This window comes from Tursiops truncatus, chromosome 10, assembly GCF_011762595.2.
Source record: "Tursiops truncatus isolate mTurTru1 chromosome 10, mTurTru1.mat.Y, whole genome shotgun sequence".
Classification (NCBI taxonomy): domain Eukaryota; kingdom Metazoa; phylum Chordata; class Mammalia; order Artiodactyla; family Delphinidae; genus Tursiops; species Tursiops truncatus.
In genome coordinates, this window is record NC_047043.1 from 79,269,823 (window position 1) to 79,296,291 (window position 26,469).

Genomic DNA, 26,469 nt, shown 5'->3' on the forward strand with positions numbered 1-26,469 from the left:
TTCTTCATGACCTTTTTTTTCCCTTAGATTCCATATATATGTGTTAGTGTACGGTATTTCATTTTCTCTTTCTGACTTACTTCACTCTGTGTGACAGACTCTAGGTCCATCTACCTCACTACAAATAACTCAATTTTGTTTCTTTTTATGGCTGAGTAATATTCCATTGTGTATATGTGCCACATCTTCTTTATCCATTCATCTGTTGATGGACACTTAGGTTGCTTCCATGTCCTGGCTATTGTAAATAGAGCTGCAATGAACATTTTGGTACATGACTCTTTTTGAATTCTGGTTTTCTCAGTGTATATGCCCAGTAGTGGGATTTCTGGGTTGTATGGTAGTTCTATTCTTAGTTTTTTAAGGAACCTCCATACTGTTCTCCATAGTGGCTGTATCAATTTACATTCCCACCAACAGTGCAAGAGTGTTCCCTTTTCTCCACACCGTCTCCAGCATTTATTGTTTCTAGATTTTTTGATGATGGCAATTCTGACTGGTATGAGATGATATCTCATTGTAGTTTTGATTTGCATTTCTCTAACGATTAATGATGTTGAGCATTCTTTCATGTGTTTGTTGGCAGTCTGTATATCTTCTTTGGAGAAATGTCTATTTAGGTCTTCTGCCCATTTTTTTTTTTTTTTCTCTGCCCATTTTTGGATTGGGTTGTTTGTTTTTTTGTTATTGAGCTGCATGAGCTGCTTGTAAATTTTGGAGATTAATCCTTTGTCAGTTGCTTCATTTGCAAAGATTTTCTCCCATTCTGAGGGTTGTCTTTTGGTGGTGTTTATGGTTTCCTTTGCTGTGCAAAAGCTTTGAAATTTCATTAAGTCCCATTTGTGCACTTTTAAAAAATGCCTATAAAGTTGCCCAGTTCCTTTAGAGATATAAAACTATGCTAGTATTTGATTTCCAGGAAGCCATGTACAGATTCACACGTAATTTCCTTTAAAAAATGGGGAGAAAAGGAGTTAGCTTTGTTTCTGTTTGTCCTTTAGACCTGCTTCCTGGGTATTCTTGAGTGTTTTTGGTGTCAGTTTAGTATGTCTGGTGTAAATATGCGATAGGATACTGTTAGTGCTGCTCTGGTTTCACTCTGTCATCCCTGGGTGATCCTGGCCCTCCTTCCAGCTGAACCTCAACCAAGCCTTGTAACTGTCTCCGCCCAGCTCACTAGAAGGCCTTGTCCAGTTAATGTTCATCCTTGAGCTGGAACCTGTTAGCTGTTCCTGGTTTATACGGTTCTTTCCTGAGCCACAAAGGACAATTTGGGATTATGATGTCTGGCCAGTTGATGTTTTCCTCCTTCTCTACACAAGGGTAAAATTATCCAACACTATTTACATTATAGGTATTCATATCAGTTCCAAATATTTGCCTGCCTTCTATGTATAAGGAATTGTGCAAGGCCCTGTGAGACTCCAGAGGTGAAGGTAATGAAGTCCCTATCCTGTTGAATCAGGGGTCAGATGAGCGAGTTTTTGCAGGTTAATGAAAAGAAGTGAGTCCTTACTATACCTATTTTTTGGTACTTTTGAGGATAGTGGCTTGTCAGTGTACCTCTTTCTGGATAAATGGAGCTTGTTAGTGTAAGTCCCCCAGTTCTTCCATTTGAACCATTTTTATAAAAATGTTTTTAAAAGATTGTTACATACTTAAACATAGCAAACCAAGTGTGTCTTTCCAGGCAGAAGTATTAAAAGTAATCACACCTTTTCTTGTTGACTTAAAATTTGTATCACGAGCATCAGTTATAATAATAACTGTTACTCAGTTTAGATACCTTTTGCCCCTACCCAAACTAATAAAAGACATAAAACCACAGATCCAGGAAGCTCAGACATCCCTCCAATCAGAATAAATACCTCCCAAATAAAACCTAGGCACACATATCCAAAAATATTACTTTGTAATTGTAAAACCTAAATATTACTAAGCAAACTCAGCATTTGAGCTCATCTTACATTTGCTCAAGAATAAATGAAATTTCTTATATTGGGTTGGCCAAAAAGTTCATTTGGATTTTTCTGTACCATCTTAAGGAAAAACCCAAAAGAAGTTTTTGGGCAACCCAATATTTACCAGCACAATCATTCATTAAAAAATTTCTTACGAACTCTTATTATCGGTTTAAGAGGAATCCATTTTAGCCCTTTAACCACTTGCGTATATTGCTCCAGCCATGGTAGGGCAGAAGTGAAAGCTTACTTGTGGTTCCCAATTGTATTCATTATTCTTTTCATTTTAAAACTTTGCTTTGGAAATCCCATATTTATTTATTTATTTATAAAAATTTATTTTTTTATTTTTTAAAACTTTTGCCTGTGTTGGGTCTTCATTGCTACCTGCGGGCTTTCTCTAGTTGTGGTGAGCGGGGGCTACTCTTTGTTGCGGTGTGTGGGCGTCTCATTGCAGTGGCTTCTCTTGTTGAGGAGCACGGGCTCTAAGCACGCAGGCTTCAGTAGTTGTGGCATGTGGGCTCAGTAGTTGTGGCTCGCAGGCTCTAGAGCACAGGCTCAGTAGTTGTGGCTCACGGGCTTAGTTGCTCTGCAGCATGCGGGATCTTCCCGGACCAGGGCTCGGACCCGTGTCCCGTGCATTGGCAGGTGGATTCTTAACCACTGCGCCACCAGGGAAGTCCTGCAAATCTCTCTTTTTTTTTGTGGTACGCGGGCCTCTCACTGTTGCGGCCCCTCCCATTGCGGAGCACAGGCTCCGGACGCGCAGGCCCAGTGGCCATGGCTCACGGGCCCAGTTGCTCCGCGGCATGTGGGATCTTCCCGGACCAGGGTACGAACCCGTGTCCCCTGCATCGGCAGGCGGACTCTCAACCACTGTGCCACCAGGGAAGCCCTGGAGATCTCTTTTTTCAAGTCATGTTTGTATATAAGTACTTCACAGAGAATTCATTAATGTAAATTTTAAATATAATTTTATTATTCAGTTGTGAATTGTTAATTGAATAATAAAATTATAGGCAGCTGTTGCTTTAACTGTTTTTTTTTTTGCGGTACGCAGGCCTCTCACTGTTGTGGCCTCTCCCATTGCAGAGCACAGGCTCCGGATGCACAGGCTCAGCGGCCATGGCTCACGGGCCCAGCCGCGGCATGTGGGATCTTCCCAGACGGGGGCATGAACCCGTGTCCCCTGCATCGGCAGGCGGACTCTCAACCACTGCGCCACCAGGGAAGCCCTAACTATGTTTTAAAGTGGATGTGCCAAAGCTATATAATAGCTTGATCACCTACAGTATGGAGGGCAGTTGAGTGAAATTAATCATCTGCTGTCTTTAATGTGTTCTGAAATTCTGGTACTAGACAGACAGCAGTGAGACCTGCACAGAGGATTGTCTTTTCTGTTGTGTTAAATGAATTATCATCATTTATTATGATGTCAGTCATGTGGAACTGAGGAGACGATTCAGCACAGATACCTACTAAGGTACCATAAAACTCATGGGGTAAAGTGGTGTAATCTTAGCAATTGGAAGCCACCTAACTACTTCTGAGTACAACAACTGAAGAAGTCCCAAAGTTAAGTTTCCCTGCAGTGAAGCCAAAACGCTTATTTTCAATTTGTTGTTCGTTCATAAGACAACCGTGCACATTTGGGTGGGTCTTTTAAAGTAACAAAGCCTTCTCTTCATGCTGTACTTGAAAGACACTTGGCTCAGGCTTGGACTCCTAGCCATTTCCTAGTATCGGGCCTGGTGTTTGCACTCTGTCCTCTGAATGAATACTGGTGCTAATAGCTGTAACCCTGGCGGGGGTGTGTGTGGAGGAGCCTCGAAAGTACTTCATGCCTTCTTCCTCTGATGGCCCTTGAGCTCTGAGTGAAGAATCACTTGGGAAATTAGAACAATCTGATTGTTTTTGTAGCGCCACCACTAAGTATTCAGGATTCCTCATAATATCCTACTGGATAATAGAAATATCATTAGTTGAAAAATAAATCAGGCCTGATGTTGAAAATTCACACACCTTTAAACAGTGTGAATGGTGAAATTCAATTAAGGTCTGTATCTTAGGAGTATTGTACCTATTTTCATTTCCTGTTTTCATCATTATACTTGGGTTATGTAAAATGTCAACAGTAGAGGAGGCTGGGTAAAGGGTGTATGGGACCTCTACTATTTTTGCACATTTTCTGTAAGTCTAAAATGATTTCAAAATTAAATTTTCTCAATAAGCTACTAGAAATCGTTTCCAGTCATCCTATGTTAAGGAAACTTTCCTCAAGAAAAACCGCAAAAGTGAAACTAAGAACATTTCTGACTGCCATTTTCGTTACTTGAAATGTCTCATTTACATGAGATATAAGCAAATGTGCATGGATGCATCTGAAAATTTCGTTTTTTATTTGAAAAGAAAATGGAAACAGGACTTGGAATAGTGATAAGTAAGCAAACACCAAGTAAAGTATGGCCGCCTGCTTTTTTTAGTCTTAAAAGTTCTGTCACATCGGTTGAGACCCAACACTGTGGTTCTTCATGTTTGGGCCTCCTTTCTGCCCTCCCCCTGCAGTCATTTACTTGCTTTTACAGGAATGATCATTAGACCTCTGTGGCAATGGAAATACTTATTTAGGTTGAGAAGTTACGGCAATTTAAAAATTTTGGGTGTTGAGACAGGGCCTTAAAAAAAATCCTCCATTCCAAACCCACATGATTTATATACATTTATTGACATCAAAATATTTTCTTTAATAACTTGAGTATTATATTGTAGCTTCCGTAAAAGTTGAGCTGTGTATCAAGGAAGCTTATAAATGTTGCTTACATACTATTCTGTCTACAAGGCACATGGCTTTGAGGGGACCATAAAAGTCAGCTTCAGTTCCCCCACTTTCGATCTGTGTGACCTCAGGCAAGTTACTTGACAACTCTTAGTACCACCCTACACCTGTGTGTCTGGATAATAATACACACCTTTCAAAATTAAATGAGAAATGTGAAATCTTTTGCATAGTCTCTGGAGCATGCTAGGTGCTCAGCAAGTGGTAAGTAATACTGTCAATAGCAGTCATTCATACTGTTGTGTAAACTACATTTTTATTCCATTTTCTAATCGCTTAAGTTATTTAAAGCTAATAAACAATAATATTACACTTCCTATGAGTAATCTTTCCTGTCTGTTTTTTGTTTTAACATCTTTATTGGAGTGTAATTGCTTTACAATGGTGTGTTAGTTTCTGCTTTATAACATAGTGAATCAGTTATACATATACATATGTTCCCATATCTCTTCCCTCTTGCGTCTCCCGCCCACCCTCCCTATCCCACCCTTCTAGGTGGTCACAAACCACCGAACTGATCTCCCTGTCCTATGCAGCTGCTTCCCACTAGCTATCTATTTTACATTTGGTAGTGTATATATGTCCATGCCACTCTCTCACATCGTCCCAGCTTGCCCTTCCCCCTCCCCATGTCCTCAAGTACATTCTCTACGTCTGTGTCGTTGTTCCTGTCCTGCCTCTAGGTTCATCAGAACCTTTTTTTTTTTTTTTTAGATTCCATATATATGTGTTAGCCTATGGTATTTGTTTTTCTCTTTCTGACTTACTTCACTCTGTATGACAGACTCTAGGTCCATCCACCTCACTACAAATAACTCAATTTCATTTCTTTTTATGGCTGAGTAATATTCCATTGTGTATATGTGCCACATCTTCTTTATCCATTCATCTGTTGATGGACACTTAGGTTGCTTCCATGTCCTGCCTGTTGTAAATAGAGCTGCAGTGAACTTTGTGGTACATGACTCTTTTTGATTTATGGTTTTCTCAGGGTATATGCCCAGTAGTGGGATTGCTGGGTTGTAAGGCAGTTCTATTTTTAGCTTTTTAAGGAACCTCCATACTGTTCTCCGTAGTGGCTGTATCAATTTACATTCCCACCAACAGTGCAAGAGGGTTCCCTTTTCTCCACACCCTCTCCAGCATTTATTTGTAGATTTTTTGATGATGGCCATTCTGATTGGTGTGAGGTGATACCTCATTGTAGTTTTGATTTGCATTTCTCTAATGATAAGTGATGTTGAGCATCCTTTCACGTGTTTGTTGGCAATCTGTATATCTTCTTTGGAGAAATGTGTATTTAGGTCTTCTGCCCATTTTTGGATTGGGTTGTTTGTTTTTTGATATTGAGCTGCATGAGCTGCTTGTAAGTTTTGGAGACTAATCCTTTGTCGGTTGCTTCGTTTGCAAATATTTTCTCCCATCCTGAGGGTTGTCTTTTCGTCTTGTTTAAGATTTCCTTTGCTGTGCAAAAGCTTTTAAGTTTCATTAGGTCCCATTTGTTTATTTTTGTGTTTATTTCCATTTCTCTAGGAGGTGGGTCAAAAAGGATCTTGCTGTGATTTATGTCATAGAGTGTTCTGCCTGTGTTTTCCTCTAAGAGTTTTGTAGTGTCTGGCCTTACATTTAGGCCTTTAATCCATTTGGAGTTTATTTTTGTGTATGGTGTTAAGGAGTGTTCTAAGTTCATTCTTTTACATGTAGGTGTCCAGTTTTCCCAGCACCACTTATTGAAGAGGCAGTCTCTTCTCCATTGTATATTCTTGCCTCCTTTATCAAAGATATGTGCGTGGGTTTCTCTCTGGGCTTTCTGTCCTGTTCCATTGATCTGTATTTCTGTTTTTGTGCCAGTACCATACTGTCTTGATTACTGTAGCTTTGTAGTATAGTCTGAAGTCAGGGAGCCTGATTTCTCCAGCTCCATTTTTCTTTCTCAAGATTGTTTTGGCTGTTTGGGGTCTTTTGTGTTTCCATACAAATTGTGCAATTTTTTGTTCTAGTTCTGTGAAAAATGCCATTGGTAGTTTGACAGGGATTGCATTGAATCTGTAGATTGCTTTGGGTAGTATAGTCATTTTCAATGTTGATTCTTCCAGTCCAGGAACATGGTATATCTCTTCATCTGTATCGTCTTTAATGTCTTTCATCAGTTTCTTATAGTTTTCTGCATACAGGTCTTTTGTCTCCTTAGGTAGGTTTATTCCTAGGTATTTTATTCTTTTTGTTGCAGTGGTAAATGGGAGTGTTTCCTTAATTTTTTCCTGTCTTTCCAGCCAGTTTTTTGTTGATCACAATCCTCCAGTTCCTCCATATATGTGAACAAATATGTAATTTCAAAATATTTTCATAATTCATGTACAGTACTTTTTACCAGCCAGTTTTCTTATCATTATCCTTGTTGCTTAATGAATTTAAAGTTGCCCCCAAATGAATCATTTGTAAACAACACTCATCTTTTTAGCTTGGTCTCAGTATTCTTTTTCCAAAGTTCTATATTCAGACAATTCATTATTAAAAAAAATTACAAATCCATATTATTTAAAGCAAGTTGCTTTGGACATTGACAGAGTTTGTTCATTCACTTGGATAATCTGATGTCATTCTAGTAAAAGTTACCTGTATTTGGAAGTGAAGTGTCTTATAAATACCTTCTATCTGCTGTCAAAATACCTGTAACCTATAGATCCAAGTTCAAGTATGTATATACTCTGTACCTACCTGTTTAAACTTTGGTAAGTTACTTAACTTCTCTGAGCCTCAACTTTCTTGTCTGTAAAATGAGGATAAGATAGCACATACCTTAGAAGATTGTGGTTAGGATTTCATGAGTTAATGTATGTAAAGAGTTGGGTACCTGGAGCATAGTAAGTTCTGTGTGTTTATTGTGGTTGCTGTTATAATCGTTACTTCTCTTATGCTGTGTTTGCCATGGGAGTTTCTCACTTGAATCTAAATCTTTTGGTTATAGAGATTTTTGTTTAAGATATTTATTAGTATCCTTTTCTAATACAAAATGATTTCCTCATATGTTTTTAGGTTAAATTGTTCTGGCCAGGTGATATGCTTATCTTTGGAGATTCTATTTTTAAATTGTGTCTTCAGCCATTAGAGTCTGTTTTGATCCAGTGTTTTACTTCCCCTGGCAACCAGTTTTTTTCCTTCCTAGATTACAACAGGCACCTCTATGAAGCCTTCTTTGTCACTTTCTGTTATAACCCTCTTCTGCCTTCACTCTACTCCCATCCCATATTAGACCTGGGGACTGCTATCTTTTTTCCCTTGACCTTATACTGCCTGAATCCTAGTAGGTATTGAGTAAATGTTGAATTTATGAGTTACATAGTATCTTTGATTTTTTCTCCTCTATGACATGTAGTGCACATCTTATTATTTGTTCTTTATTACTGCTTATAAACTCAGCATTATTCGTAGTATTTTAAGTTTGTTTGGAGTAAACTTTGGCTGTCTGGAACCCTTGAAGCTACCAGTAGAAACTGAAGATGACGTCATTACCAGAATGACTATTTTATGTTTTGTATCCTTTTCCTAAAAAGTCAACAAAGTAAATAATGGTGTTAAATTTGGCATTAGCCTGATAAAATACACATTTTGCCATCTTTAAAGTAAAAAGTTGCTGTTCTACTAATTTGCTTCTTATGCTGTCTTGAGTGCTTATAAGAGCTCTGGAGAAAAAAATATTTTCTACACAGATATACTTGCAAGCATTAGAGCATTTACTGAAAAAATACCAAATACTCTGCTTAATGCCAAGATTATCTTTAGAAAGCTGTTTGTGCTAAAACTTTTTTTTAGCTCATCTACTTCCACAAGGTTACAAAAATCTTTTTGATAGCTGCACTCTTAGTCCAGTGATTTTAATAAATACACTTTCCAAGTAACTGTTCTCATTAGTTAGGTGGAAGGAAATGTTGGAGCCCTCAGACACCATACATTATTATATCTCTAACTTGTTAGGTAGTTTCCATAGTTAGGTGACTGACTTAAGAAAAGTTGACAAACAGGGCCCTACATGCCTTGGTTTGTTTATATGGCATCTTCTCCATTTCTGTAGCAACTTACTCAACCTTCCAGGTGTATTTTCGGTGGGGAAGTATTGAGAGTAGAAAATTAGTACTAGGTTTGCTGTTCTTCTTTCAGTTGTGGTATATTTGATCATCCATAAAAATGTCATGCCACCATCAGCAGGTCATTATACTATTCTAACCATTGTAATGAATATATTCAAGAGGTCTTATTTCTAATATTCTTCATCCTTATTGCAGTACCTGCCATTATGCTAGACATCCTATCCAGTGCAGTAAGGCAAGAAAAATAAATAAAAGGCAATAATCCAAATTGGAAAGGAAGAAGTAAAACTGTTTATTCACAGACAGATGATCACTGATGTAGAAAATTTGATGGAAGCTCCATAGAAGCTACTAGAGCTGATAAATTTAGCAAGGCTGCAGAATACAAGATCAGTATGCAAAAGTCAATTGTATTTCTACATATTAAGCAATCAGAAACTGAAATTTAGAGAAAAAAAAAGCAATACCATTTACAGTAGCACCAAAACGTATGAAATACTTAGGGATAGAATTGACAATACAAGGGCAAGACCTGTATACTGAAAACTGCAAAACATCGTTGAGAGAGAATAATGGAGCCCCAGGGCTTCCCTGGTGGTCCAGTGGCTAAGAATCTGCCTGCCAGTGCAAGGAACACAGGTTTGCGCCCTGGCCCGGGAAGATCCAACATGCTGCGGAGCAACTAAGCCCTTGTATCACAACTACTAAGCCTGAGCTCTAGACCCCACAAGCCACAAGTACTGAGCCCATGTGCCACAAGTACTGATGCCTGCGCGCCTAAAGCCCATGCTTCACAACAAGAGAAGCCATGACAGTGAGAAGCCCGCTCACCGCCACGAAGAGTAGCCCCCGCTCACCATAGCTAGAGAAAGCCCACGCACAGCAACAAAGACCCAACACAGCCATAAATGAATGAATGAAAATAATGGAGCCCCAAGTAAATGGAGAGATGCACCATGTTTATGGGTCAGAAAACTCAATACTGTTAGCATCTCCGTTCTCTCCAAAGTGATTGATAGATTCATTGCAATTCAAATCAGAATCTCAGCAGGCCGGACGGACTTCCCTGGTGGTGCAGTGGTTAAGAATCCACCTGCCAATGCAGGGGACATGGGTTTGAGCCCTGGTCTAGGAAGATCCCACATGCCGCGGAGCAGCTAAGACCGTGAGCCACACCTACTGAACCTGAGCTCTGGAGCAGCTAAGACCGTGAGCCACACCTACTGAACCTGAGCTCTAGAGCCCATGAGCCACAACTAGTGACCCTGCTCGTATAGAGCCTGTGCTCCGCGACAAGAGAAGCCACCACAGTGAGAAGCCCATGCATAGTGATGAAGAGTAGCCCCCATTCACCCCGCAACTAGAGGAAGCCTGTGCACAGCAACAAAGACCCAACGCAGTGAAAAATAAATAAAAATTAATTAATTAAAAAAATCTCAGCAGGCAGTTTTGCAGGAATTGATAAGCTGATTCTAAAATTCTTACAGAAGTGCGAAGACTCTAGACTAGTCTGAAGGACTTTGACAAAGAAGAAAGTTGGAGAATTAACACTACTTGAACGCAAGATTTATTATAGAGGTGTAGTAGTCAAAAAAGTATTGAATTGGTATCAAGATAGATGTGTAGATTAGAGCAAAATAGAGTCCAGAAATAAATCCACACATATATGGACAATTGATTATTGACAACAGTGAGAAGGCAGTTCATTGCAAAAAGGCTAGTCCTTTCCAATTGCTGGAACAATTACATATCCATGTTTAAAAACAAAACAAAACAAAAGAACTTCAAACCTCTTAGCATACATAAAAATCAACTTAAAATGGAAGATCTAAATATCAAACCTAAAGACAAAATTTCTAGAAGAAAACATAGATGAAAAATCTTTGTGGTCTGAGTTAGGTAAAGATTTCTTAGATAAGTCACCAAATGCAAGATCTGTAAAAGGATAATTTGCACATCAAAGTTAAATATTCTGTTCTTGGATGGACACTGTTAAGAGTATGAAGAGACAAGCCACAGACTAGGAGAAAAGAATTGCAGGTGACCTATAGCTGGACTATATAAAGAACTGTAAAACTCAATAATTACAAAAACAGACAACCCGATGAAAACGTGCAAAACTTTTGAACAGACACTTCACTAAAGAAAATATATTCTGGATGGTAAAAAAGTACATGAAAAGGAGCTCAGCATCATTAGTCATTAGGGAAATACATATTAAAACCACAATGAAACACTACTGCATACCAATTAAAATGGTTAAATTTTTAAAATACAATACCAGGTGTGGGAAAGGATGTAAAGAAACTGGAACTGGTCTAAATGTAAAATATGACCACTTTCTAAAACAATTTGGTAGTTTTTTTTTTAACATCTTTATTGGGGTATAGTTGCTTTACAATGGTGTGTTAGTTTCTGCTTTATAACAAAGTGAATCAGTTATACATGGTAGTTTCTTAAAAAGTATACATCCATATACCTGCCATGTGGTTCAGCTATTTCACTTCTAGGTATTTTCCCAAGAGAAATGAAGGCCTGTGTCCATACGAAAACATGAATATAAATGTTCATAGCAGCTTTATTTGTAATAGCCAAAAACTGGAAAAATCCCAAATGTCTGTCAATAGGCAAGTATATAAACAAATAATGATACAGTGGAATATTACTTAGCAATTAAAAAGGGGTGAACTGTTGATATCCACACTAACATGAATGAATCATACAGAAATTCTGAAGGAAAGAATTCGAGTTAAAAAAATTAATGTATAATTACAGTTATATAAAATTCTAGAAAAGGCAAACGAATGTAGAGTGATCGATCAGATTGTTTAGGGGTTGGTAAGGAAGGGCAGGAAAGGGGGATGACAAGGGGACCCGAAACTTTTTTGGGGTGATGGATATGTTCACTGTCTTAATTATGGTGATGATTTCACATGTATGTCTATCAAAAGTTACCAAATCACGTACTTTAAATACGTGTAGTTTATTGGATATCAGTTATACCTCAATAAAGCTAAAAACAAAAATAAAGAGTGCAGGCTCTGCTGTTAGAAAGCCTGGGTAAAAGAAGGATAATAACACGACCCAACTCTCAGGGTTGTTGTGAAGACTGTGGGTTTTGATGTATGGTCAGAGATTAGACCAGGGCCTGACTCAGCACTCTTCATCATTTGATATGACTGTATTTTATTTTCTACTAAATCATAAACTCTCAACAAGCAAGGCACCACGTCTCTGCCATCATTTTGCCTCGTTTGAAACTCAGCACGAGTATTTATTTGTGTAATCCTCAACGTATTACAAAAACAGGGCGAAAAGCATTTTGACGAACTTTACGTGGTTCAGTAATAGAATTAGCATCCTTCAAACATGTACAGCATGGGTAAAGATTGAAAAAAGAACTGTGGAATTTGGTATACACTGCTCTGGCCTAATTTGTGAATTATGGTATTTATATGTTTAGAATTATATGGGAAATATTTAAAATGTTACCTTGTCTTAAAGATATACCTTTATTTTTATACGTGTATGTAAATGTGTGTATATGTGTGTGTCTATCACACATATTCCCTGAAAATGGTTTCCTTTGGGCACTCTAACGTAGCTGTCACCCTCGTTTCTTTGACTTATTTTAGAATGCAGTTAAGTCCTTGGGAAAATCACTTATGTCATCAGTGAGGAATGCCACCAAAATAGCTTCTCACTTAAGTTCCCATCCCCAGAGCTAACCCACGGGAGGTTCCGATAAATTCAAATATTTAATAACTTGTATTTTTCTTTCTCCTTAAACACAGGCCCTCTGGTCCTGGAGGCAGGATCATGTGGTGGATTCTTGGCAGTCAGCAGTCTGTGGAGCATTTGCAGGTGCAAAGGATTATATTATACTGGGAAAGACCAAAGAGGGGGAGAAAAATGTGAAAATATTAACTGTGCAAAAACAACATTCTTCAGAAATTCCAGATTGTTTGGAAGAAGAGAGTCCCACTAGTTGTTTGAGAAAAGAGAGTGTCTTAGGAAAAAAAAAAAAAACTGCTAAAAAGGTGTCTGCCTGAAAGACAGCCAATTTGTTTTTGACAAATTTTTTCTTTTTATTAAAGCCTTCACTCAGGCCCTTGGATTATCTTAAAGATGATTTAGCAAGGCCTCTGTGGGAAGAGACTGGCTGTGGGTGCAGCTGTCTGCCTTGAGCACTTCTTGGGGGGGTTAGGCGATTTTTGCAGAAGGCAATGATTCACGGTCCATGTGACATGTTTGACAGCGCCGTAGATTAACTGGTGTCAGGAGAGCGGAGGCTGCTCCACAACTTACTGAAGGCTAAACTGCGTGGTGTAGAAAATATGGAGATCTAAACATCTGGGCATTTTCTAGACATTAAACAAAGAGCAGAGTGACACTATGCAATGTCTGTCCATCACTTGGTCATATGCATTTTCCAGTGAGGTTTCAGTGAGAACTCAGAAACTGGAAAGAAGTTAAAAAGTAAAAGGTGTAACAGTCTAAAAGAGAAATACATTTTGTTGCAAATAAAGGTGAGTGAGAATTATGGTTCAAGTAAATTGAAACGGAAATTTGCCAGAAAATTGTAAACTGCTGGTTTTGATGTGAAGCCAGTAAACTGACAGATATGCGGGCTTAGGATACCAACCTTAGTAGAAAATAATTTGTTTCCAATTTGTTAAATGGTCATTGGGTGGGTTTTTAGTTGTAGTGATTAGGAAAACAGAAAACATACATTTTATAATTAATAATTGGACCCATCTGACTTATAGAATTGATAATCCAAAATAAGACTCTTGCCTCTAGATATGAAGCCAGCTCAGATTGCTTATGACGGGTAATTGTTTCCACATGATCCATAGTCATTAGCTGTGTTAAATGGGGACGTGGTCTTGATTCATTTGCCAGTGGTCAGGAGTCTTTACTCCCCAGTCCCTAAGAAATGTGCGTTTCTGTGGACTCCCTTCTGGGTCCTGGGCACAAAGTGAGCATTCTGGAAATTGAGTCATCCTGGATAAGGAAGGCCGGTTCTTAAAGTTAACATACTATAAAACGTCTGAGTGTTGAAACAAATATATATATTCTCTGGTCCCTTCCCTTAAGTAGCTAATTCAAAGATTCGCTTGCAAATATGCATTGTTCCTATTAAGGACACGTGCGTTCATTACAATTCCTTTTTCTGAATAATGCTGTGTAATAGGCACTAAGTACTTAGTTTAGTCAGGGGGTGGGAGCCGGGGAGAAACTTGGTATCAGACCCCCACTGTTTGGCGGGATCCTGTGGGCCAGGCTCTTTCCATTCCGGTGGCCCCCCTGAGGATGAGGAGTGCAGCAAGCCACACTGCCCTCCAGGGACAGTGGGGAAGCTGGGATGCGGGGCAGGGAAGGGATTCGCCCAGAGAGCCTCAGGATCCAGTGCTGGCTGACCTGTCTGAATCATACGGCTGTCAAACCTCTGTTCTATCCCCAACTAAGGAACGAGACTTTGGGGCCTTATTGAGCACCCGTTTCCTTACCTGTAATGCAGAAGCAACCCTCCCTCTGTTAAGGAGTTGTTGCTGGGATAGGTGCGATAATGTGCATTAGAACTGCGTCTACGGAGTTTATTTCAATAAAAACAACCAGCACCCAGGAAATGAAAAGCTGTCATCATCACAGTAATTCATATTCTTAATTACATAGAAAAAAATAACACATTAATAATAAAGTTACTATACGTAATCATCACCTCTTGTAGGGTGTAGATTTAAAAACTACTCCAAGACAATTATTTTTTAGCTGATAGGAATTTGCCCAAGGTCTGCAGAAAATCCATTGTCAGTACATGTATTTAACAAAAGATAAAGTAAAATAAATAGATTTCGTGTTTATATCCCTTTTGTTTTGAAATTTTAGTTGGTACAAATGTTGATCCTGAGGAACAAGGTTACTCTTTTAAAACCTTTCTGAAAGATAAACGTAATTGGAAAATATTTCAGATTGTGAGAAAGCAACATTCTGTAAGAATTTGCTGCAAGATTGTGCACTGCGCAGTATAGAGAAATGACTAATGACTAGTCATCTTGGGCAGCCCCTAAGATCTGACATGCTTACCGGCTGTACTTTCAGACGTTTTTGCCTTACATGGCCACAGAGGCAGTGATAAAACTTGCCCTATAAACCAGAAATCTGATTTCTCATCCCTGTGTGCTTTTCCAAGTTTAACCTGGTTGAATCATTGTAGACGAACCACTCTCTGGCCATCCTTGGCACTCTTCGGTGCCCATGCTTGCTTTATAAACCACTTGGCACAAATATCCAAAAATGTCCCTTGAGATTGGAGGTGTTGATGGCTCGTCATGCTCAGAAATTCCCTTGGCTTCTGGTCAGGGGTTAGATTGGGGGTGGGGAAACGGACTTTGCCAACTTCCCTACTTCAAGTTAACTTCCAAACATAAAACCATCATTCAGTCTTAATAATTATGACATCTGCTACTATAGGGATATCTGCTACTATAGGGATATCTGCTGTTCTAACGTCCTTTGATTAGTTTCCTGTAATGAACACTTAACTTACATTCTCTAAGAGAGAAGGAGAGAGAGAGATCTCTCCCGCCATGGCTTGAAACTCTAGAATAGGGTGAGGATTGTTTGGGTAACAAATGACAGGGCTTGATGCAGTCTTTAAAACACAAAGGAAAACACGTTTTTTGCCGTTGCTGTTGTTGAAGCAGTCCAAGTCTGGACGCTTGTTTGGAGCTCGTCGGTGGAGCTGCTTTTCCTGCTCCCGGCTCATCTGCGGAGGGGAGCCCCTGGGCGGACAGTGCGTGGCAGTGCCGCCTACTACTGCTCCCACCACATTCACAGCTGCTGTTGGAGGTGACAGCTCCATAACTCTCGTAGGAAGGCGGCCCCTTTGTCTGGAGAAGGCGAAGAACCTGCATTTCTTCCCTGAGGACACGTGAGATGTAGTTTCGCTGTAAACGTCTAGTTTCCCCTGAATCTGGTTCTTGAAAGCAGTTAGCCTAACATTCAGTAAAAACCCAACTCTGGTGGAACCCATAGAAAATTGTTTCACATGTGATTTGAGCACTAAAGTAGCCTGCAGTCGCTGTACCAAATAATTATTTCCTGTCTAATGTTAGCATGTTCCTTGTATTTATTACCAGCGGTTTACATTTCCCTTAAGTAAAATGCAGAAAATAACTACATTTTAACTGAAAATACAGCTCCCCTCCCCATCATGACCAGTTACTCTATTACGTGATCTTCACAAGTCCTTCTTACAGCCTCATAAAAAACATTGTGAGGTCTGTGAATTAAAGCAGTCTTTGATATTTGAAGACATTTAAATCGTCTTATTAATAACTTGCATAAAATAAAGTTTCCATCGTGGTAATAAAAGTAGGACCTATTTTAGCATATGCATTTTTGTCTAACTTTTCTTCTTATTACTTTCATGAAACAGAAATCACTGGGAGAATATTGGCAGGCATCTACAGTAGAGGAATGGTGAACTTTTGCTAATGGCCCAAATAAGTTCGATTTACAGTATCCAAACTTAGTAGAAAACAAATACTTTTCAACACAGGTGACGTGTGAGAGCCTGAGTGGTCAGACAGGGGACAGATGACGTCCTTGTCAATTTTTAGTTGGTTCAGGTCAGTTTGTAAAGATTTTCAAGTAGGAAAATCGTGTATGCACTTCTGGATTTTAACAACTGGATACATTTGGATTTGTCTTATTCATATATCAAAGTCATCATGTAGTGAAACAGCATTACTTTTGGAGCCGAGGTACACACGACTTTTGAGTCCCACCTCCTCTATGGCAGAGTAAGTGGTTAAAAAAAAGTAAGAGTAGTATTTCAGGACTGGGTCCACAAAATTTTAAAATACTTGCAGTTTAGCAGGTCTCTGAATTTCAGACAACTTTTGAATTGGGAGGAAAGTGTTTCACATATTCATAACTCAAAGGTGGCTAAAATAAAAGGGACTCCAGTATACATGTTTATGGTTTTTACTCGTTAGCCCTAAGATTGGTGTCATTCTGGGTACATCTCTCAAGAAGTCAGCATCATAATAAATGTTACCCAGTGGAGGAGGTTCAGTTTAATGATCTTATTTCAGCAACATATTTTAGAAAGATATTGGGCAGAGATCAAATGACCTCCTTGTCCACACGCCGCAAAACTTAGAGGGAGAGGTGTGCTATTTCTGAAGCATCCTTCACACACATGTTCTGTTGAGCTCTTAGAAAACTGCTGATTTCACCCTGGCTCACGGAAGCTGAATCTTTAGAAAGCCCTTTTGGGCTCATTATTTCTATCTCCTTTGGGCCTTTTGGGGTTTACGATATATCTTTGTATCGTATTAAATAAAATAATGGGACCATATACTGTGATTTCTGTTAAAAAAGTAGTCCTCCAGTTCCTCTGTCTGTAGACATGGACCCGTTTAAAATATGTGGATTTAAAAAAAATCAGTTTGGCACTCATGGCATTTAAATAAAGAGGACAGGAGAGAAAAGTTAGGAAAGAAGCAGGTAAGGAAGAATGCAGGCTTGAATCAAAATTGACTCTAACAAGATATGGAAGCGAGTTTAGAAATCTTGTTACTCTAACTGGCCTGTTGATCAGAAACCTGCAAATACAGAAACATTTATACTCTTTTAACCGTAAGAAGCCAACCACTTATATGAAAAATTCCCACACTGATACCCGTGTCTGTTTGCCGGTTTTGCCTCAGAGCAGAAACGACAGCAGCATTTTGGAGTCAGAGAAGATGGGCCCATGGAAGGCATGGACCCCCTGAGACTCATGGGGCACAGCATGCCTCTCTGAGTGGGAGTCTGAGCACGACACACCCCCGTGTACACAGGTTTGTCTGCTCCTTCACAAAAGAGCAAGCTACATTGTGGGGCCTTGTTTTTTAACTTGCAGGTATAAAACATTATCCCGTCACCTATTCTATATGCAGTCAGACATCACTACAAAGCAGGGGAGTGTGTGGGTAAAGATTTTGCATGTGTGCTTCCTATTCTTGAATCAATCAGGTGGACGTAACGATAAAGCAGTATTTCTGGCAGAGTTACGAGAAATTAATTACAAAATAAAAATGAGAAAATACCGTGTAATGCAGTAAACAGGACCTCACTTGTGTGTTGGGTATTTTTATATGCACAGGTGGATTTGCAGCTGCAGTCACCACGCCTCTGGACGTGGCAAAAACCAGAATCATGTTGGCAAAGGTAAGTGGTAAAATAATGTAATGTAGACACAACAGATGCTTGTATCTGTTAGCACTTAGGGCTTACATGTATATAAAGTGAACAAAAGTGGCATAACACCTATAGTTAGCAGCCTTCTGCTGCCTATAGTTTCACTAATGAAACTGCCTTTGGACAAAGCAGTATCCACAGGAATCGCTGTGACTGATGTCTGGGTAGCATTTTACCTTTTTGCAGTCATTTTCACCTGTATTATGTGAACAGGGAGGGCCGGTAGGGCCTCTGCCTGGTGATACGATTTTCAGAGAATCTGTGTTTTTACTGGGGACAGACCCGAGGCTCAGAGCGTTGGCCTGCTTCATGCCATGCAGCAAGCATGAGGCTCTGAACTTATAAGAGTGAAGGCTTATTAAGCCTTCACCAGATGACTTAGGCTAGGACATTTTTCAGAATTGTTAAAAAAGGTCGTTAAGTAAAATTGTTTTTAAAAAACCTGGACCGAGGCTACAGGGAAAGGCATACATATACCTGGACCAAAACAATAAAACCTAAAAAGTCATACCCTTGTGGAAACGTGGAACAAATAAGGGCAGACTCGTAGTACGTAGCTTGATAGGGCAAAGCCTGTTTTAAATTGAACACAGTATTCTTGATTAAGTGTGTTCATTAGCCACTTAGAGAAGTTTCATAATCATGACCATTCACACTGATTATTCCCCATCCTCCTCAGATGAGTTAATACTGCTTTCAGTATCTTCCCTGTTCAATAGTAGTATGTGAATTATCTGGGTTAAGCTCTGCTCATAGGCTGACAGTGAGAGAAGGAACCTGGACAAGCTACTTCTGGTGGGAAATGGGCCAACTCAGTGCTTGCTTGTGGGTTCAAGTGTGAGGGCTTCTCGTCTAGTGAGATCCAGAGGTCCTGATTCCCGGGAGACCCCCCAGTCTATCTGGAACTGTGTCCTACAGGAGGGTGGTGGGGAGCCGTGCATCTGAGGGTATATAGAGCCCGCTGTAAGTTGGTTGGGGAGTTCCGTGAGGTGATGGCTTCTCTTTTGTCTTTCCATGCAGGCCGGCTCCAGCCCTGCAAGTGGGAACGTCCTCTCTGCCCTGCATGGTGTCTGGCGGACACGGGGGCTGTCGGGGTAAGGCTGGGAAGGGAGGCCCCGCCGCCGTCGCCGTCCACCCTCCTTCTCCTTTAGCCCAGCATCGGGAGAACACCCACCCTTCCTTTTGCTTGCCTTGGTTGGGGTATCATTTACTTTTATCGTACAAAACGTTACGTTTGATGTTGCTTACGTGAGATGATATTGCACAGTCGAGTTGATGCAGTGTCGTAGTGGGTGATTCCCATCTCAGTGTTAGATGGCATCCACCTCTGTGGCCTCTGCCAGGTTCTGGATTGCATCACTGAGAAAGCCGGTGTCCAGTTGTGTAAGGCAGGACGCAAGTGACGAGGAAAGCATTGTTAGAAGAAAGCGTTTGTGGTTTGGGGCACTTTTAACTCTTAGTAGTTATCACTTTTAACGTAGCATAGAGCCTGACCCCTCCCTTGCAGCTCACGGCTCTGCATCATCCGCAAAGGTCTGTTCCAAATGCTATTTCAGCATTGCTTTTACAGCATGTCAACCTGTCTAAAGGTTGGGATCTGTAACAGGTAGATGAAATCACGATTCTCTCTGGAATCATCTACCAGGGATTTGCTGAGAGAGCAAAGCGGCAGCCTCCTGTAGGGGACGGTTGAAGGGAGCCTAGTGACAGGGCAGGTGTGAAACAGCATAGCCACGGTGGTGCCACCTCCTCGTCCCGGTGCTGTGTCGATCGTTTATTTGACTCTAGTTTTGTGTCCATTTGGCAGGTTTTATTGCACCTCGTGGACAGTCTGGGGAACATGGGGCAGGTTGGTCAGGCCGCAGGCAAGGGTATTTTGCAGGAGTTAACAAGCCCCATCCTCTATTCAAAACAGGTAACGTTCAATAAATGTGCCAGCTCTCAATGGCTGCTGCTTGCCTGAAGGACAAAGGATTTGGAGACAGGGGCTGGGTTTACCAGAAAGGAGTAACTGAGCCTTGGAGGGCAGGGTGGTAGTTTGTATGTCCTGAGTCAGTGATTTATGGCTAATAGATGATAAGTAAGTAGGAATCTGGTTGCTCAGAGCTGAGGCACTTCGATTTTGACACAGGATCCTCCTTACACAGTGAAATGGTGTGAGAGAAAAAAAAAAAAAAAGCTCTGAAGTAGCAGGGAAAAGATTCTTAGGGCTTCACATAGTGACTGGGCCACACAGAGGTATTGCATGCAGTAGATGTTTTAGGTCATAGAGTCAGACTGCTAAACTTCACTCTTACATGTTTCGATGTAGTTCTTAGAGTCTGTGGCAACTATTGGTCACAGGAAGGCCCTTGACTTTAGCCCTGTGGAGTCCGTGTGGAGCCGCAGCCTGTCCGCCTTTCTCGAAAAAGTGGTGATATCGGGGATGGCATAGTCGGCAGGACCGTGGCCCCAAAAACTTGTGGACAAGGAATTTCCTTGAGTAGATGATTGAAACTAAACCTTTCCTGTCCCAGTGTTGGTGTTACTGGCTGTTATCTAACCAGGCAGTGCCAGAATTAAAGGCAGAGGAAGGGTGTCATCACCGTGCTGAGGGCCTATTCCTGTCCCCGCTGTCAGCCCTGAAAAGGTAATCTGGATTTTTGCCAATCTTCCAGAAGCTTCTAAAGTCTTGGGCTCTCATTAGTATGCCCAGTGTGGTCCTTAGCAGAGTATTTCAGGCAGCTAATGACAGTGTTCATTAGCTTCCTGTTAATGTGATAAAAGACAACAAGTAATTGGACCAGAGAACTGTAAAGAGAAGCAAACAAACAAAGCCTCCTGCAAACGCGCTCAGCTCTTCTGAGCAGTGGTCCTAGGCTTCCCCAGCCGCCTTCTCTGTCGGTTTTCCATGCAGAGCCCCTGTGGGTTCCTGGTGGCCCGGAGACACACCTGCCGGGTTTAACAGAGGATTTAAGCCGTCTCCCCACCTGCAACGGGCTGGTGCTGAGCCGTCGGCGTAAATTAAAGTGGTGACACTTGGGTCTCCCCGTGTTGGTTCACACGGGGAGGGACCACGTTCTGGCACCGATTTGGAAGACGTGCCCTCAGGCAACCTGGTTTCTCTGAAATAAAAATACCGCACGCTCACCGAGCCCAACAGCCCGAAAGCAGATGGGAAGCCTGTTTATCCAGCGTTGCTCCTTCCTCCCTTTCTTCGGCTCATCACCTGGCCTTTTGTTTTTCTCTCCTGTGCCCTTTATGTCCTCACTGCTGCTGCCCTGTGTCCCCCCAAGTGGCGCCCGGCCCTCTGCTGAGCGCCTGACGTTTGTCATCTCTTCCTCGTGCGGTCCTTCCAGTGCAGCCCTGCTCTGTTCCAGTCTTCGCGTCTGCGTTTGGTTGGGGCCCTCACTGTACAAATTACTCTAATGATGTTAACAGACAGTTGTCATCTAGTGAAGCCATCAACTGCTTCCATCTGCCCCTCGCGTGGAGCAGCTGAGCTCATTAGCAGCGGGGAGAGGAATGAGACACTGGTTGTAGAAACAAGGCAGGGAGGGAGAGTTCTGTGGCCAGCGTGGTTTCCACAGCTCAGCCCCTGCTGACCCCCACTTCCAGCACTTCTCTTTGTAGGATGGGGGCAGGGAGATGAATTTCTTTCCTGGGCCAGAAGGACACAGTGGCCTCAAAGCAGTAATTTAGGGGCCACCTCATGCAAAAACACCTTGCATGATGCTGGCCTGAACAACTCTTTTCCTTCCAAGTGTATTTTGGTCTTCTATAGAATATTCACGTAGACAAGAAAAAGAGGTTCTCATTTCGTGTAGTATTTTACTTGACGATTTAAATCCTTAGTTAGCTAACTAAACTATGGGCCCCTTAGAAACACTCTGAGTCCGTTTTCCTCAGAAGTCCTGAGGGCTACACACCGGGCAGTCAGGCTGGCCTCTCCCGGCCGTCACAAAGGAGCCAGCCAGGCGGCTGTGAACTAGGCCACGGGGGTTTCCTTCCTGTCCCTTTCTTGCTATGCCTCCCTTTAGCTGAGCATGGAGGTTCCCCAGACTTTCAAGGCTACACAGGCTACTGCTGGCATAACCTCCATGTTTTCAGCTTTCTTCCCTGGATCCGACCCTAAGTCTTTTTAGTTAAGGTCAATCCACTAGTTCTGATTTTGTAATTTTGTTCTCTGCTTACACAAGTGATACTCTTGGTAAAAAAGGTTCAATTGCTACAGAAACACAGGCAAGGGAAGTCTCCTGTACCCCTTGCTCCCCAGAGAAATGAGGATGCATCTCGGCCGTGTTTGTCCAACATGCAGTCACATTACACATACAGCTTTGGGACTTGACTTCTTTTAGAACCTATTTTGTATACGTTCCGTGTTGGTCCCTATGGACGGCCTTATTCAGCGGCACAGCTGTAGCAGCATCTGTGTAACCAGGGAGTAGATTCTTTGCAGTTTTTCTCTTATCAGCACCACCACAATGACCATCTTTGAACAAATACCTGTGCATCGCTCTGGGAGGGTTTTAAAGAATGACCGCCCACTTCACGTCCCCAGTAGCATTGTTCTTTTACTTTGCATTTCTTTGCTTCTTCCAAAGTTGCAACTTTGATGGTAACTGGCTCTCTGTAGGGCTTGGGGCCGGAACCTGTAATGAGGTGCTTCTCCCCTCCCAGCTGGAACCCACTCGCCTTTCTTAGAGGGGAAACCGGGAATCCATGGAGATTCGACTCCCCGCGCCGCATCACCTTTGTGGGTCCCTAAGGACAAAATGGGACGGAGTGAGTCACTGGGAGGAGCGGCAGAGTAGTCGGGAAATCTTCCCCAACAGCCAGGGCCCGCCTCAGGCTTCCGGGGAGAGGGTGGCGGGTTGCTGCCCTCCAGCCTTCCCTGGGATTCAGCCCTTTGACTTCTCTATAAAAAAAAGTCGATTTCATCATCTCTTGAAAGCAAAAATGGTGTGACAGTCTTAACAGAACTGTCGTGGGGACAGAGTTACCGTGTCTTGACTAATTGCTGGACTTAACTGTGGGTGCTCACAAGTAAGCTGTTTGCATTCAGCCGCCTGAGCCAACAAGCAGCTGGGCTGCAGCTTCAAGTCTACTCGGGAATGTAATTTAGTGCCCATTCTGAAAGGAAAGACAGACACATTCTAAGTGCTGTGTGGGGTTTAATGAGCGTGGTGTGTTGAGTGGAGCAAGCTGTGGGTGTTGGAATTTAACCTTTTTTACACACAGAAAATTAAAAAAAAAAATCTTTCCTCCTCCCTTCCCCCCTCCCCCCCAGATTATTTGCAGGTGTCTTCCCTCGAATGGCAGCCATCAGTCTGGGAGGTTTCATCTTCCTTGGTGCTTATGACCAGACTCGCAGCTTTCTGTTGGAACTTGGCAGAGAGAGTCCATGAATCACAGACAGCCCCTGCCTTCAAGAAAGGGTCCTGCTGTGAGAACTGTTTCCCCTCCGGTGAGCAGCTGTTTGGCCATCTAAACAACAAAACGCGGCGCTCAAGTCCAGTTCTGCTCAGATTACGACATGGAGAACGCATCTTCCGTGCTGCAGGCTGGCCGGGATGACGTCATCGGCCTGGTTCCCGGAGTTCAGAGAGAAAATGATGTCCACAGCGGTACTTTGAACAGTTTTCTCAGAACCCCTTAATAAACAAGTGTGGCAATGCTGAGTCCAGGCCCTTTCAGAGCCTTCGTTTGATCTGTATCTGATCTTTCATTTCCTGCCACCTGACAGTGGAATCAGCCAAAGGCAGAGATGGTTGTGATTTTAAAGGAATGGCTAGAGTAAGTAAAGGAGGGAGAGTCGGGAAGAAAGTTGGGGGTGTGGGAGGCTTTTCTCCCCTGGGTTAACTCCAACTGCATTGGCTGACAGCCTGGTGTAAAAAGAACAACTACATACAGGTGCTCAGCCAGCATCCTTGCTGGGTAACCAGGCTGCTGGTCTTAATTACCCTCACATTTCACCTATAAAAACAATTGTATTCTTTTCCAGAGGAGTGTCCAGCGGCCCATGTGGTGTGTGGGAGAGAAACCAGTCGCAGCCCAATGACTAGGTGGGCCCAGCGGGCTTCGCGGCAGGAGGGCCGTCACTGACCGGGCTCCTCTCCACTCCAGACCCAAAGCAAAGGGCTGGGGCCGACTTTGGAAACGGGGTGGGTTCGTCATTCCTAATCACTAAGGTTTGTTGCTTGGAGTTTTAAGCTCAACACTAGAAATCAGAGATGAAGTGGGAAGGTCACCATTTTGGAGCTCAACTAATAAGCTTCAGGTGTTAGAAAAATTCAGAAAGCCATCTCAGGAATCTAGTGGTGTCTTGTTTTCCCTGGAGCAACGGGTATATATACCATTCTGCTTTGACTAAAAATGTTTTTTCCCTTTTCGGGGGTGGAGTGGGGGAAGGTACGTACTTCAGGCAGGATGACTCCCTTTGTTACAAAGGCAATCTCTGGAATGAATTAAACAGGATGCAGCAATGCTGGTTAATGGAGGTATAAAAATAACCCTGCCATACACTTAACATTTTATAAATGAACCTTTATTAAAGACACTTCAATGCCATTTGTTAGACACTTCAATATTTTACATGTTGCTTTTCAATGTACATTGTACCAAAATTTCTATAAATAAATAACTTTGTACATAAAAGTAAGTAATACTTCCTCTTTCACATTGCCTCTCAGAAGCAGCAAATTCACATATTTTGTGGAAGTGAGAATCAGTTAACTGTTGAGAATTCTAAATGTGCTTACCTTTTGGAACAGTGATGACATCTGACAGTGAAATTTAACATAGGTAAGTAACCATTCTGTCAGTACCTCCCTTCAGCTTTTTGGCCAAAGGAACTTTTGCTTTCTGAGATTTTTAAGGACCTTGTTTCAACGTAATTTTTCCTGAAATACACATTGGCACTCACAAGATGGTTAGCAACAGGTCTCAAAAAAGTGCAAATATACCCAGAACCGAGGTCAAGGGCTCATCACTTAGAGTCCAAGCCTGGGTCCATCTGTGCGAGGGAAGGAAATGGACAGGCCTGCTCTGCACCCTCAGTAAAGACTCGCTAGCCCTGAAAAGGAGGGACTCCGTTTTTCCTCCCCCAAGGCCGATGTAATATTAATTGTATCTGCAGAACTAAAACATCGCTATTGAAAAATCCACAGGTACCAACACCAGCAGCCTCTAGCTATCTTATTAAAAAGCCTCAAATGACCATCGAAGGATACTGACAAGACCACATTCGCCTTTATCACAGAAGGAAGAGGAAAGGCAGTGCTTAATTGTTTGAACCAGTTTGCTTGTGGTGGATCAACAACCTCCATTCCATTCCACTTGTTAGAGAAGGAACTTAAACCTACGAGAAGTCCATCCCTGCAGAGGAACATGACATCTGCCCCTCTGGGCTCTACGGGGAGGTCGCTGCGACGCCATCCACACACAAGCAATACTGACATGAAGTTACTTCCAATGCCAACAGAGTCTCTGACGGTAAAGCATGCAAGGGGGGGGGTCTGCCCTCCCAAGTGCAATACCAAGCCAAGGACCTTCGCTTCCCTCCCTCCCATGCCCCCCCAAAACTCCTGTGAACAAATGTGGTTTGTAGCTCCTAGGAGCTCCATCCGTGCATTAAGGCACCAGAACTATCCCCCCTGCTCCAAAATTAAACAGCAACCTGGTATGAAAAATAACAGTCAAAATTGTACAGTTTTTTTCTGTTAACCATGCACTAAAGATTAAAATAGCCTCTGTAAAAGATATATATAATATATATGCCATCTCTGCAAACTCTTATGTACAAGGGTATCAAATACTTTTCTGCCTTTTGTACACAATAGCCTCTTGCATTTCTGTGCTTCAGCTGCAAGTCCTTCAAACTGCTGACGCTCCACACGGAGGTGAAAACTATGTACAAATCAGTGATGTTTGAAGCCGCCAGGCTCCCTCACCCACCTCTCCTTCCTGTAGACACCGATGCCACAAGAGCCGAGGTAGACAAAGCCTAGCTTTTGGGTGCAAACAGCAGCGGTGCGCTCCGTCTCCCGGGCGGCTGTCCCGTCACTGGTGTGGACTCAGAACCGGAGTCACAGGCTTGGGGGAGGTGTCCATTGGAAAGAAGCAAGTGCTGGCCTTCGCTGGGCACATCAGGAAAGCCCGAGGCAGCTTCTGTGAGCTCAGGCTTGCCCAGAGTTAACGCACACGAAGGCTGCAGGTCTGAGGGGTCCAGGTCACACAACCGTGCTATCGTCCAAGAGGAGGCCCCTAGAAGGAAGAGGCGGAAGAGGCCATGTCAGCCCCCCTCGGGCCCGGCCGAGTCCGCGCTCCTCGCCCCCTGCTGCTGCCTCGG

The 26,469-nt window shown here is 42.2% G+C and overlaps 2 protein-coding genes across 12 annotated transcripts in view; one reads left to right on the forward strand and one right to left on the reverse strand.

The window, feature by feature from the left end:
* The window catches only part of SLC25A26 (solute carrier family 25 member 26), a 139,946-nt gene extending 116,146 nt beyond the window's left edge, over positions 1-23,800 (forward strand). For 6 of the 7 annotated variants that reach the window (XM_073787526.1, XM_019947617.3, XM_073787528.1 and 3 more), the window contains 4 exons: positions 12,680-12,749; positions 18,046-18,110; positions 19,161-19,234; positions 23,410-23,800. In XM_073787526.1, coding sequence (XP_073643627.1) covers positions 12,680-12,749; positions 18,046-18,110; positions 19,161-19,234; positions 23,410-23,527 — 327 coding nt within the window. In that variant the 3' untranslated portion in view covers positions 23,528-23,800. Of the gene's footprint in view, positions 1-12,679; positions 12,750-15,595; positions 16,523-18,045; positions 18,111-19,160; positions 19,235-23,409 lie in introns of those variants that run through there. The other variant, XR_012323882.1, reaches the window with a different exon arrangement.
* Positions 23,801-24,650: 850 nt separating this feature from the next.
* The window catches only part of LRIG1 (leucine rich repeats and immunoglobulin like domains 1), a 120,932-nt gene continuing 119,113 nt past the window's right edge, over positions 24,651-26,469 (reverse strand). For all 5 annotated transcript variants that reach the window (XM_073787524.1, XM_033865258.2, XM_033865260.2 and 2 more), the window contains one exon: positions 24,651-26,384. In XM_073787524.1, the coding sequence (XP_073643625.1) occupies positions 26,125-26,384 (260 nt within the window). In that variant the 3' untranslated portion in view covers positions 24,651-26,124. The remainder of the gene's footprint in view (positions 26,385-26,469) is intronic.